The following is a 14,714-nucleotide window of genomic DNA, read 5'->3' as shown; positions in this document are numbered from 1 at the left end:
AGAGTAACAACAGTAAGTACTATTGATTCACTTACCCCTTTCTGGTGTTGCCCTCACTAAAAAGGTACACAATGTAGTCTTTTATTTTCCTTTAGAATTATTTTATTATATCATAAATGTATAACAGCTTCTTAACTCTACACATGCACTTAAATTTTTTAAAGGAAAATGTTATGTCTTATTACACCATGATCCTGGCTAATAGCTTTTCAAAACTTTGAGAAAAATCTTTCAAAAAAAGGTTTCACATGTCACCTGAAACTTACAAATTTAACATTATCAAAGAAGAAATGCTTCTACACTCTTATAAAGAACACTAGAAAGAAACAACAATTAAAAAGCTAAGAAACTGTCTCAAAGGCATAATGTAGTCTTTACCTGAATTTAACCCATGTCTAAATTCTTTGCTTAGAATTTTGTTTGTTTGTTTTTTAGGTTTTTGCAAGGCAAATGGGGTTAAGTGGCTTGCCCAAGGCCACACAGCTAGGTAATTGTTAAGTGTCTGAGACCGGATTTGAATCCAGGTACTCCTGACTCCAGGGCAGGTGCTTTATCCACTGCACCACCTAGCCACCCCTTTGCTTAGAATTTTGACTGAAATTATAAATTTGCTTAGAGTATCATTTTCTCCATATTTCCTCATGCTCCTTACTTGGATTTAATGTTCAGAATATAGATTTAAAAGCATTTGTGCCTAAGCCTCCCCCCAAATCTGTTCACTTCTGCTCTGCTGAGGTTTTTCATGACCATCTCAATGATGGAAGAAATGACTCCTGAGGTATTTCTTCAGAAGTTTTATTCAAGTCCATAAATGTAATACAAAAAATATTTTTCTGGGCTTTTTAGTTTGGGGAGCTGGGTTTATTCATTCTGGGAAAGCCCTTTCCCTATTGCATGATTCCTTTTTTTTTTATTTGACATTGGGCATTTCACTTAACTGCTCGTAACTTTTTTTTTTTTTTGCAAGGCAATGGGGTTAAGTGGCTTGTCCAAGACCACTCTGCTAGGTAATTATTAAGTGTCTGAGGCTGGATTTGAACTCAGGTACTCCTGACTCCAAGGCCCGTGCTCTATCCACTTGCCCCTTAGCTACCGCCATTTAACTGCTTTCTGTTCTGTTAAATTGGAATCCCTCTCCACTTACTTCACAGGGGTGTTGTTAGGATCACGTATAATAATACTTGTGAAAGTGCTTGGAAAATTATATAGTTTTATTATTATCATCCCCCTTGATCAGAACTTAAAATTTTTATTTTTGCCTCTCCATTCTTGTTTTTGAACTTAGAAACATTTCTATGGCCTTAGTTATTTCGTTGAGAAACCAAACATGGAGGCAGCCATCATTGGTAATTAAAGGTTGGCATCTCTACAGATGCAGGGATTTGGGCAAGAGGTTTCTAAATGTTTTTTCTTTGTTAATATTTAAAACAAAGCAAAGTAGTCACAACAAGATGCTTCGGGACACGTGTTGGTGTGTAATTACACACTTCCAGTGGTTGTTGGCAACCAGCCAGGGGCTTTTCACTTGCCAAAGCACACCTTAGCAAGCATTATGAGCTAACACGTGCTTTGTCATCTTATTACATATATTAACAAAACAAAGCAAATGACACTTGAGCAATCCTGGTTTTGTAGTATGCCATAATGTTTAACATTACCTTTACTCATGCCTTCTGTCATAAAGGAGGCTAATAATTACAATCCAGACTAAATTACTGGCATAGAAATTAGATTGCATTCTTATTCCTTTATTCTTTGAATCAACTAGAGTAGTATGAGAAATGTTTCCCATTAAAGCTTGTGAAAAATATTTTTGATGTAAGAGAAGTAAATTGGATCATTCAATAAATTCAACTGGTAAAATATTTATTAAATGCCTGCTTTGTACAGAGCATTGTATGTGGGGGGGGTTAAGAGATAAATATAAATAATTATGATGTAAATTAGAATATAAGTGCATGAGAAAGGAACAAATTGCTGGGAGTTCTGAAGAGCCAGAGATCTAGGAATTAACTCTCCAAAGGAAATGGAATTTAAACTGATCTTTGAAATACAGGTAGTATTTAAATGAGACAAAAGAGATAAGATGAGATTGTGTATATTCTAGATGTAGAAAACAACATGAAGATAAGAAAGTCTTCTAGCTTGGCTAGAAGAGAGAGGATAGAATATTAAGATAGAGTATAAAGTGTTAGAAATGTAATTTGGTGCCAGGCTTTATTAGTCTTTGAATATCAGGCTAAGGCATTTAAACTTGATTGAGTGGTTAAAATGATATCATCAGGTCCAAGTAATAAGTGGATTAATCCAGCAACCATGTATGGTATGGATTAGAGGAGTAGACTGGTTAGGGGGCAGTAATAGATAAAAATTATTCCCAGAATCTCAGTTGGAAGGGATTAAGAACCCGAGTTAGGATGGTGTTTTAAAGACCTATGTCAAGTTTGTTAATGGGACAGTGCTTTGCATTTGGATGTATGTAATAAATATTTGAGTTGAATTGCCACCAGTGTGTGTGTAAAATAGAAGATTATGTGAGTGACATAAAGTTGATAAAATTGAAAGAACTTGGCAGTTAGATTATTAAAGATGAGAAGGAGAGGCAGGAGTCAGAGATAAAAGGCTCTAGGAACATCATGGCACCATTAACCAGAAATAAGAAAATCATAAGGAATTTTATTGAAAGATGATGACTTCGGTTTTGGACTTTTTAACATTTTTCCTCTTTGATATGCTTGTCATATCAGCAAATTTAAAAAAAATTGAGGAAAAATAGCTAATCTGTCGGATGTGAAGCCAGAATCCAAAAAGGACATGACAGGATAGAACATTGAGCTAAAACTACTAACGTGAAAAGTAATAGAGATAAATGTAAGGTCTTATATTTTGGTTTGTTTTTTTTTTTTAAAACTCATCTTTAGAAGTAGAGGATTGGGAGAAGTATGGTAAAGCAACATTGTGAGAAAGAAATATGGAAGTTCTGGTGAATTGCAAACTTGTTATGGGTTATTAGTGCAATGACAGGCAAAAAAATTGCTTACAGGTATAAGAGGTATTAAGGAGGTGATAAGCTCTATTGTACTCTGTTTTGGTTAGGCCATACCTGGAATGTTGAGTTCCCACCTTTTAGGAAGACAATTAATAAAGTGGAGAATGTTTAAAGGCTAACAACTAAAATGAGGAAAGATAATGAATACATACCAATAAAAGTATCTTTTGAAATAATTAGGTCTATTTAACCAAGTAAAGAAAAAACTCAGGAAGGGACACATTAACTGTCTTTAAGTATATGAGGGAATGTCAGGTGAAAGAAGGCAAACTAGAAGACTTTAGGGCCTTGTGCAGAGCCTCCTGGTTTTTGGCTTCATTCTTTATTCTAGGACATTCCCTACCACCACTCCCAGCTACCTGCCTGTCTCCTCCAGCATCTTCTCCACTGTTCTGGTAGTTGTGCTGGGCAACCAGACCTTGGTCACTCTTTTTTAGCTGTGCTTGCACTCTCACTCATACTCTGCCTAATCTAATCTCCCTTAAAGTCATAGTGGGAGATCTCTACTTGCCTCTCTGTTGCCACTTCTACCACCATCATTCAGCAATAGTTTCTCCTTTGAGGTTCATTCAATCCAAATTAATTAAGTCAATCAGGATTCTGGTAGCTGTGACTTTGTTGCTCCCTAGGACATTCTTTTTCTTTTTTGATGTGTTTAGTATCTGATTTACAAGCTTATTCTTTATCACTCAAACCAGTTCACTTCCACATACATATTGATCTTCTTCAAATATCTTAATTTCCCAGTTCCTTAGTCTACTCACTTCTCATGGTTTACTCCTCAACTGCAGTTGAGCTGCATACCAAGATATCTTAGCTTTGATCTTACTGTTATCCATATGTGGTTCATTTCCACATTCACAAACTACAAAATTCTTTTGATCATAATATTTTTTTCAGTCTTTCCTTATGACTTAAGAGTGTCAACCCTAGTCTTTATCTTGACATCAATCTCCATTCCTTCAACACCAAAGAACTTTCTCAGGCTATCATTCCTCCCTTTCTTGTGCCGACCCTTTGTTGACTCAGTTCAACTCTACACTGTCCTCTGGAATCCCCTGCCTCCTGGTTCTGTCCCCAGTCCAGGATTGCTCCCTCCATTTGTCTCCTTTCTTCAGATTCATGTGCTATCGAGTGGTGCTGGAGAAAATCATGAAACCATGCTGAGTGAATCCACTACAGATTCATCTTATGTCATTTCAGTTGTGCCTTCAGTGCAACAAGACAGTCTCTTACTTGTCTTTCTCTTCATGTGGCGCAGGGTAAGTTCACTTAACCTTTCATTCCCCCTCTGGCAAATTTGAGGCCTTTCACTGAGAGGGTCCTTTTTTCCCCTCCTTATTTTACATCACTCAGGCATCTTCCTCCTATCTCCTTCATTCCTGTCTCTGATGAAAAGGTGGACTTTCTCCTTAAGGCAAACCCCCTCGACATAAACTTTAAAAAAATAATTAATTTCTTTTTCCTATTAAAGGTAAAGATAGTTTTTGACAGTCACTTTTAGTAAGGTTTTGAGTTCCACATTTTTCTCTCTCCCTCCCTCCCCTTGACAGAGAGTACAGGTTACACATGGATAACTATGTTAAACATTTCTTTATTAGTCACCAACATAAAGACCCTCTCCTCTAATCTTTTCTATCAGATTGCCCATTTTCCTAATCTTCAGTCTCCCTTTGTCTATTGGCTCCTTCCCTATAGCTTACAGATATATCCATGTCTCTCTCTCACAATCTTTTTTTTTTTTTTGAGGTTTTTGCTAGGCAGTGGGGTTAAGTGGCTTGCCCAAGGTCATACAGCTAGGTAATTATTAAGTGTTTGAGTCCAGATTTGAACTCACAGGTACTCCTGACTCCAGGGCTAGTGCTCTATCCACTGTGCCATCTAGCTGCCCTTTTTAAAATTTATATATATATATATATATTTTTTTTTTTTTTTTTCCTGCAAGGCAATGGGTTTAAGTGGCTTGCCCAAAGGTCACACAGCTAGGTAATTATTAAGTGTCTGAGACCGGATTTGAAATCAAATACTTCTGACTCTGGGGCCAGTGCTCTATCCACTCTGCCACCTAGCCACCCCTCTCACATTCTTACAAAGCACACTCTTCATCCTGAAATCTCCTTTCAGTGATTTCTTAATTTCCAAATCTAATGACCTTTTTTCAATCTTAGTAGACCCTAATGCATAATCTTTGCAACTATCCATCTCCTGGATACTTTCTTCACTAGATCTTCATGACATTGTTCTTCCTAGGAACCTGTCTGCTTATTCTTTCTCAGTATCCTTTGTTGGATCTTTATCCTTGTTAGACCCACTAAATGTAGCTGTCTCCTAAACTTCTCCTGGCTTTTCTTCTCTCCACCTTGCTTAGTGAGTTCATCATTTTCTATAAATTTAATTATCTCTATGAATGTGATTCCCAGATCCATATATCCAGTCATAACCTCTCCAAGCTCCAGACTTATATTACCAACTACTTACTATTTCAAATTAGATAGTCATAGATATCTCAAGCTTAATAATATCCAAAAGAAAGTTCATTCTCTTTATACCTATATCCAAAACTCTTCTTAATTTTGCCATTATTGTCAATGGCATTATCTATTTCTCAGACATTCTCAGCTCATAAACTTACAACCACATGTCCAATCCATTGCCACTTCTCCTATAAATATTCAAACTGTTGTAGTGACTGCTAGTTGGTTTCTCATCTTCACATATCTGCCTGACCCATTCCACCTTCTATTGGGATCTTCCTTAAGTGGAGAGCTGACTCCCTCACTTCTCTCATTTAAACTACATTGACTCTCAGTTCTTGCTGAGATCAAATAGAAAATCCCATGTTTAATAAATATCCACGTCTTCCCAGATCCATTCTGCCTTTCCGTTTCTTCACTTTCCTCCCCTCTATTCAGTGTCACAGCCAACTTGGTGTTCCTCACACAGGACAGGTCATCTCTTGACTCTGTGCTTTTAAATGAATTTCCACTCTGCCTTCTCCAGATGAGCTTGTGATTTTTCCCTGCCTTCTTCTAAGACATAGCTCATATCCAAAGGGGCAGCTCAGTGGTGCAGTGGATAGAACACTGACTTCGGTCGGAGTCAGGAGGATGGAAGTTTGAATCCAGTTTCAGACACTTGCCACTTAGCTGCATAACATTAGGCAAGTAACTTAAGCCCGATTGCCTTTCATCCAGGGCCATCTCCATTCATTCTGATTTATATCTGGCCATTGAATCCTGATGGCTCTGGAGGAATAAGTGAGGTTGGGGACAGTACAGCACCCCTCACTCAAATCCAGTTCATGTGCTTGTCATGGTATCACCTCTTTGATATCATGATTTTCTTTGATAACAAAGAACAAATATCATCAGCTCAAAAGACCTTTCCTAACCCACAGCATCTATCTCATTGTTAGTAATATCTTCCCTCTGAGTTTGTGCTCCCTCCCTCGATTTATTTTTTAAACTAAATTAACAAAGCATTTATTTGCCTCATAAATAAATATCCTTAGTCAAGCAAAGAAACTTCTCACATTGGACACATGTAAAGTTTTTTACTCATTGAGCATCTTTTATTCTTTGTAAGCATGATTTGTTATTGCATTGATGACAGTTTACAAGTCTTTCAAAATTATTTTTGTTTATAATACTGTTGTTACTCTCTAAATTGTTCTGATTCTGCTCACTTGACACCAGTTTTTACAGGCCTTCCCAGATTTTTAAAAACTATTTTGTCATTTCTTACAGTGCTATATTTCATTACATTCATGTTATCAATCCATGAGTAAGCATTTATTAAGGTCTTACCATGTGTCAGGCTCTGTGATAAGTTTTTAGAGATGCAAAAAGAAAAAGAAAAAATAGCCATACTTTCAAAAAAGCTGAAGTCTAATGGGAGAGAAAGAATATGCAAATTGCTATGTATGAGCAAACAAGATACATACAGGACAAATTAGAGATAGCGTCATAGTGGATGCAATAAAATTAGGAATGACTGGGTCAAGATGTTTGTAGGAGGTTGGTCTGTTTAGATTTGAAGGAAGGCAGGGAAGCCTGAAAACATGAAGAGGGAAGTAAGCATGCAAAAATGCTTGCCCTCAGAGATGGAGGGTTGTATGGAAGGAACAGCAGGGAGGCCATTGTCACTGGAGGCGAGGAAGGCATTTCTAGCCATTGTCTAGCTTGTAGACAACTCCTCCATTGTAGATGACTTTTTTAATACTTAGTATTGATCCCTATGGAGACAAGGACATGTTTTTATGCCCCTCCTTTGCATCCCTCTTGATTAGAACAGGCCCCCATGCCTGGGTGAATGTCTCAAAAAGGCAACTTTAATTTTGACGTCAGTAATAACTTCCTCACAATAAGAGGTCTCCCAAAGTGGAATGGACTTCTTTAGGAAATAGGGAATTCCCCCATGCCGTTATCCAAACAAAGGTAGATGTCCACTTGTCAAGCATATTTGAAAAAGGAAAAACTAGGTGTTCTCTTAAGTCCTCTCCAACTCTGAACCTTCTGTTGGTCTGTACTTGTTCCTTTGAGATTTCAGTAGAATATCCTTTTGGAAATTTGAGTCTTGAGATTAGAGGTGGGGTTCAGTCTAGAGAGAGATATTGGAGTACTTTTGCAGGGTCTTGGTAATTAATGCCATGGGAGTAGATAAAATCACTAAGGAAAAGAGAGAGAGAAAAGAGCCAAGGATAGAATCATGAAAAATTTCTTTATTTGGAGACTGAAAGTAAGAACCATCATAAAAGAAACACAGAACTAGTCAAAGAAGGCTGAAGAGAACCAAGAATGTACTATCAGGGAAGTTAAGGAAGGAAACATATTGAGGAATAGTTGAAATAATGCTGTAAGATACTGTGGACACAATGCCCCTCTCCCCAATAAGTCATTGGATCTGGTGACTAGATTGAGAATTTTTATAGAAAACATATTCTGTACATGGTTGGATTTGGAAGTAAGATTGCTAAGGATGTGAGAGAACATGGTCTGTAAGTACTAAACATTCTTCCAGACATTTGGGGATGATGGGGGGAGAGAAGGGGGGTAAGGGCCAAAGGCTTGAGGGGAAAGGAGAATAAGAGAGAATATAGCTCATTGCAAGAGGCAGGAGGCAGATCATAAAGTATGTAATAAACCTTTCATACTTTCTTAAAAATAGGAATACCTCCCTAATCTCTTTTAATTCTTGAGCCTTCCCTCTTTTAATTATTTCCTATTTTTTCTTCAAAGAAATTTATTTATTTATTTATTTGGGTAGGTTGTCTCTCCCATTAGACTGTAAACTCATTGAGGACAGGGACTTCCTTTTACCTTTCTTTCTATTCCCCAATGCTTAGCATAGGGTAGGTGCTTCATAAATGCCTATTGACTGACAGTGTGCAGAACAGGTTAGAGTATGTGGAAAAGGTTTGTAAAATTTGCTGTAAGAAAATTAATGTTCATAAACAAATAATTAAATTCAAAATAAATAGTAAATCTTTAGATTGAAAACTTTGAACACTGAACATGGTAAAATCTCAAAGATTTACAAATTAATTTTGTTCTGGGCTCTTTTTTAGTTTTGTCTGAAGTTCTACTACTTTGGACTTTACTAGGTGACATAATGGATAAAAAAACACTAGACTTGGAGTCAAGAAGACTGAGTTCAAATTTTGCCTCAGATACTATCTCATTTTGCATCCTAGGCAAGTCCCTTTATTTTTTGACTCAGTTTCTTCTACAGTAGAAGAATAATATAGGAACAGGAATAACAATCACACCTGGCTTACAGAATTGTTGTGAGGATCAAATGAGATGATGTTAGAGGCTAGGTCTGGGCTAGGAGAGTATGAAAGTCATCCTTGGGCCCCTCTCCAAAATGGAGCTGTAAGAGAGATTCACCAGTGGAGAAAGGAGTGGGCCCAAAGAGGAATTTTTCATGTTGAGAATGCTAGCAGGCCAATGGATGTTGTAGAGAGAAACAGAACCCTGGTGCTGAGGACATTCCAAGACAAGCCAGTATAGTTTGGAGGCCTAGGAGCCAAGACTAGAGTAAGGAGGGGGGAATGAAAGAACATAGAAAACAGATGGTGACAGTTTCCAGCACTGTGAGAGCAGGGCAAGAATTTCAGGTGTTACAGGCATTCTAGAATAGCAATAATGCGTCTTTGTGATGGTGGACCATGGGTTTCAGGCTGGATCAGAAAGCAGGTAAAGAGGCCAATATTCCTTGGGAAAACAAAAGTCAAGGAACTAAAGGTCAGGGTGGAGAAAAAAAATCAGATTCAAATAGGGGTGAGGAAGCAGGAGTAGTAAAAGGTTGGAAATTAAATTTTAATATCCAGTACCTTGAAGTCATTTTAGTTCTCGATGGTCTCAGGTGTGTCAAAAGCAAATTAATGAGGAGTTTTAAAATCGAAGTGTTGACATCATATATATACATATAGACGTAGTGTGTGAGTATGAAGTAATATAGAGAGGAAGGCCGTTGTTAACTAGTTATTTATGTTAAAATAGGAAGAGATATCCTGAAAATGATAATGATAGAATTGATGAGAGGGATGAGGAATCATGGTATAATTAGATGGCATGCACATTACAGGAAGAGATTGTCATTTATAGATCCACTCTGACATACATATCCCTCCAAGCCTCTCCTGCATCTGGAGGAGTGACTTTCGGAGAATTTTGAGCAATGGGATGTCACTGGGGGAAGTCAGATGCAAGGAGGAAATTGTTTAGAACTCGGTCTGTCTCATCACCACAATGTTAGACCTACAGTTAATGAATACCTTTTATGATAGGCAGTGATGCATTTGGGTAGTGGAAGTTTCTTCTTTGATATTTTGATGGATCTGTCCTCCTGTCAATCAACTCTAGGTTCATCTGAGAATCCTTAGTGTCTTTCTCTAGATCTTTTGACACTGTTGTTTACCAGTGGAGCATTTGGATCATCAGTCACTCCTTCTATGAGACTGATCTCTATTTTTTCCCCTAGTCACACATTTTCATGTTCTTTTTTTTTTAACTTTAACTTTTATTTATTTATTTTGAATTTTACAATTTTTCCCCAGTCTTCCCCCCCCCCCCCCCCCCCCCCCCCGAAGGCAGTCTGTTAGTCTTTACATTGTTTTTATGGTCATGTTCTTTTTCTAGTGATGTCTTGTCTATAAGATTTTTCAACCTAGACATGCCAACCTTGCAATTCTCCATTCTCCATTGCCCTTTTGGAGACCTTTATAAAGTTTTGTGTATTTGGAGATGTTGGGAGTCCATGATTTTTACTGACAGAATATTGTTATTAAAGATATGAGCCTTCTGTTCCAACCTTTAGAGATCATTAAAAAACCTGTGCATGTTTCCAAAAGTAATTCAATTTTCTTTTTTCTGTTTAATTCTGGGATTAGTTCATTGTCTTTTTAGAATGTCTAATAAGTATTTATGTATTGATAAACCAGCCATATATATTGGCCAACCAGCTGCATAAGATAGTTGCTGAAATAAAGGAGTAAGTACCTACACAGATCAAGTAATGTACAGAAAACCTGATGTTTGATCAGCATTTACAGAAGAGACAAGGAGAGACAAATAATGGTGGATGTTAGATTTCCAGAAGAGTATCTCACAATTAATAGCTTAAATTTACTTAACACTTAGTTACTGTTTGTTTTAAGCTGCTAGAAAAATATGCTAACTGTAGTCCAAAAATACCTGAGCAAGTTTTGCCAGGTAGATTTCGAAAAGACTGGAAAGTCTCAGAAAACCGTGGGAAGAAACCACTATGTAGAAAATTCAGATAGAAGTTTCCAGTACACCAAATAGACCTAATATTTAGAAGCCAGGATCAAAGAGAATTGGGGATCTTGGTTACTGCAAGTATAGAAAAGTGATCTGCAGAGATTGTGCTATTGTGTTTCCATTGAAGCTAAGAAACAACTGGATATATATAAAAAAGTAGGGCAATCTCCTTGCTCGGGGAAGGATGAAAAGGTTGGAGACCTGCCTGTACCTCCTCCAGCTCATCTTGAAAAATTAAATATTTCTTGAGAGAATGGAAGAAATGCTTCAAATGGGCAGAAGATATATTTTGCATGATTCCACACATATAATTTATATAGCTTGCCTTGTCAGTGGTTGGGGGAGAGGGTAGGAGGGAGGGATTTTGTAACTCAAAATTTAAAAAGGAAAGAACACTAAAAATAAAAAAAAAATTTTAAAGAGTATAAGAATTTGACATAGCAAAGGAGCCTAGGAAATGTAATAGGAATGAATTCCAAGCATAATGCATAGCCTGTGCAAAAGATAAGTGTCAAGTTCAGAAAATAGTAGTCTATTTGTCTGGAACATTGGATTGTTTGAAGGTGAGTAATATGAAATTAGTTTAGAAAGATAGGTGGGAGCCAGATTGTTAAAAATATTTCTGAATGAATAATTTGCATTTTGTCAGGTAGTAGGTAACCTTTGAAACTCATCAGGCAAAAGAGCATCATGTTCATAATCTTTGGATTATTAATTTTCAGCTAGGTAGAGGATAAGTTTAAGCAATGAGAGATTGAAATCAGAAAGATCAGTTAGGAAGTTGTGGAAATAATTTAGGCAAGAAGCGGGGAGGGACTGAACTAAGGGGAAATCATAGAAATGGAGCAGAGGGCTCAGATCCTAGCAGTTGTTGTGGAGATGCTAGGCATCTCACAGATTCAGGGAATGAGCAAGAGGAAAGACCTAAGGATGAATTGAAATGACAAACAGGATGACTGGAATGCTGCTGCTGCTCTTCCCAGAAATCTTTGATCTTTGATCCTGGCTTCTAAATGCTAGATCTATTTGGTGTCCTGGAAACTTCTGTCTGAATTTTCTACATAGTGATTTCTTCCCACAGTTTTCTGAGGAAGAGATGTAAGCTTAGGGGGGAGGAGGATGATGATGATGATGATGATGATGATGATGATGATGATGATGGCTTTTGACATATTGAGTTTGTGATAGAGATGGAGGGAAGCCTATGCTGGCATTGAAAATCTGTACAATCTCATTCTCAGCCCCCATTCCAGACTGATTTTTTGTTAACCCCTTTTAACCCAGACATCACAGTTAGTCTGGCCTCTCTCTAGTTTCTAAGCTTGATGTTCCCTCCATCTCTTTACGTTTGAGGGCTGTCCTCAGTTGGACTTCCTAATCTCTTATTAATAAAACAGCTGTTATTTAACATTTTAAGTTTGCAAAGTATGTTATACATAATTGCCCATGTAATTCTCATAGTACTCCTAGAGAGGACTATTATTTTTGTTAGAGATAAGAAAACAGCTTCTGGGGAGTAAAATTACTTTCACCAAACGAGTAGTAAATGTCATAAGAAAGATTTCACCTTCTCCTCCATGGGACCTGGCCACCTCTTTCAGAATTTAATTTCCTTCAAGTATTAGCTATGCCTCAGTTCTGATCTGAAGCCTAGAGAGATGAAGTCTAGAAAGGGAAGGAGGGAGGAGAGGAGGAGGAGGAGGAGAGAGAGAGAGAGAGAGAGAGAGAGAGAGAGAGAGAGAGAGAGAGAGAGAGAGAGAGAGAGAGAGAAGAGAGAGAGAGAGAGGAGAGAGAGAGAGAGAGAGGAGAGAGAGAGAGAGAGAGAGAGAGAGAGAGGAAGAGAGCGAGTGACAAAGAGAGACAAAGACAGAGAGGAAGAGAAAGAAGGGCAGGAAGAGGAGAGAAGTGATGTTCACAAGAATTTATTAAGTGCCTACTCTGCTCCAGGTGCTGTGCTGTATTCTGGAGCTGCAAAGAAAAGCAAAAACAATCCTTGTCCTCAAAGAGCCTACAAGAGACAGCATACAAAAAAATGTACAAATAATATGTAAAAGATACATTCTTTAAACTTTTATTGATGTCTTTTATTTTGAGATATCCCTTGTGACAAAGTAAAATAAGAGAAAACTACAATTCAATAACCTCATCTGAAAGTGTATGCAGCATTCCCCTTCTGTAGAGTATACCCTACTTCCTTATTTTTGAATGAACAGAAATCTCTTTTCTCTTTTCACCACAGGGCCCTATCCCATTGATAGAAAGCAAAACCAAATTCCATTATATTAATCATAATCCTTATAGCTTTCAAAGCTGCTTGTTTTTATAAAAGTATATATTATGTATCTCCTCCAGAGGTTTTTTGTTAAAGGATACAATAATTAGCCAGACAAATTCATTAAAATATACATGCAATATACATGGGAAGAAGATAATCTCAGGGGAAGACACTAATTAGCATGAAGAGGGACTAGGAAAGACTTCTTGCAGAAGGAAGAATTTTAGCTAAAACTTGGCGATTTGCACAGAGATGATAATTGAACTAGTGGGAAGTTGCTGAGATAATGAAGAGAAAGTATATAGAGAGAAGAAAATCCAGGATAGAGCATTGAGGGATGGACACCATGTCTGCATATCAGGACATAGATGATGATCTAGGAGCCTGAGACACAGGAAAAGAGAGTCATGCGATAGTGGTACTTTGAAGGCCAGAAAGACAAAGGTAATATTTAGGATGATATGGGGGGGGGATTATTGACGACAGAAGCTTTCAGAGAAGTCAGAGCTCAAGTAAGATGAGGATTTAGAAAAGGTTATCAGATTTACTAGTCAAGTGATTCTAAATTGGTAGTCTTGATACTATTAGGGATTATGAATTTCTGAGTACAAACCTGAAGATCTCCAGAGGCAAAGGCAATATTTTCATCATTTTTTCCAACTAAAGCTAGGGGCATCAGAATGAAAAAGTAGATTTGGAAATAAATTTGGTGCATGAAATTTTAGACAGAAATGTACTACTATCTAAAGGGGAGCAAGAAGAATTAATTTATCTTGAGGTTTATAGATATGTATAGTGAAAAGAGCAATGGATGAGTATTAGTATTAGTTTGAGTATTAGTATTAGTATTATTGTTGAGTGAGAGCAAGAGTAAGACCTGCCTCTCCCTTAAAGTTCTGGTGATTTGGGGAGATCCCTTGATCTTTTTTGCCCCTTGGTTTTTCTCATTTGTAGAATGGGAGAGGGAATTGGGCTTGATGATCTCTCACATCACTTTAGAAGAGCACATGTATGGAAGAACCAGGCCCTGCATGACAAGTGGGTAAGCTTTTTTCCCTAGGAAGAGAGAATGGGAACTATGAGAGTGTGGGGTCATTATGATGAATCAGTAGGCAGGAGAATGACAATTGTACATTTTACTAGTTGAAAGTAGCTGTTTTGAAATTTTAGTGAATTTCTCTGACTAATGATTGTATCCTTTAACAAAAAAACTCTGGAGGAGATATATAAAAATCCCCAAAAAAGGAGAAAAAAGAAAATTTTATCTTTTACTTAAATTATTTTTAGTCCAAATAACAATTGCAAATAAACTTACAGGGGGTGGTTAGGTGGCACAGTGGATAGAGCACCGGCCCTGGAGTCAGGAGTACCTGACTTTGGCCTCAGACACTTAATAAATACCTAGCTGTGTGACCTTGGGCAAGCCATTTAACCCCATTGCCTGGCAGAAACCTAAAAAACAAACAAACTTACAACTAATGCAAATTCAAAAATAAGAAAAAATAAAAGTGTTTCCTATTACCAGTATTTGCCTAAATGGTTTTACTGTCTTTAAAGAATTTTTAAAATTTGCATATATTGATATTGCTTTCCAGATGTCCATTTT

At 37.3% G+C, this 14,714-nt stretch overlaps 1 protein-coding gene across 6 annotated transcripts in view; it reads left to right on the top strand.

Moving 5' to 3' along the window:
- SIK3 (SIK family kinase 3) overlaps positions 1–14,714 on the top strand; it is a 284,203-nt gene that overhangs the window by 180,828 nt on the left and 88,661 nt on the right. The window contains exon 1 of one of the 6 annotated variants that reach the window (XM_074216748.1): positions 8,136–9,246. The exons of the other annotated variants lie outside the window; for them this stretch is intronic. Within the exon in view, the coding sequence (XP_074072849.1) occupies positions 9,219–9,246 (28 nt within the window). The 5' untranslated portion in view covers positions 8,136–9,218. Of the gene's footprint in view, positions 1–8,135; positions 9,247–14,714 lie in introns of those variants that run through there. 6 annotated transcript variants of the gene reach the window in all.

The sequence above is a fragment of the Macrotis lagotis genome, chromosome 1, assembly GCF_037893015.1.
Source record: "Macrotis lagotis isolate mMagLag1 chromosome 1, bilby.v1.9.chrom.fasta, whole genome shotgun sequence".
Classification (NCBI taxonomy): domain Eukaryota; kingdom Metazoa; phylum Chordata; class Mammalia; order Peramelemorphia; family Peramelidae; genus Macrotis; species Macrotis lagotis.
This window is presented reverse-complemented; position numbering and strand designations above follow the sequence as displayed.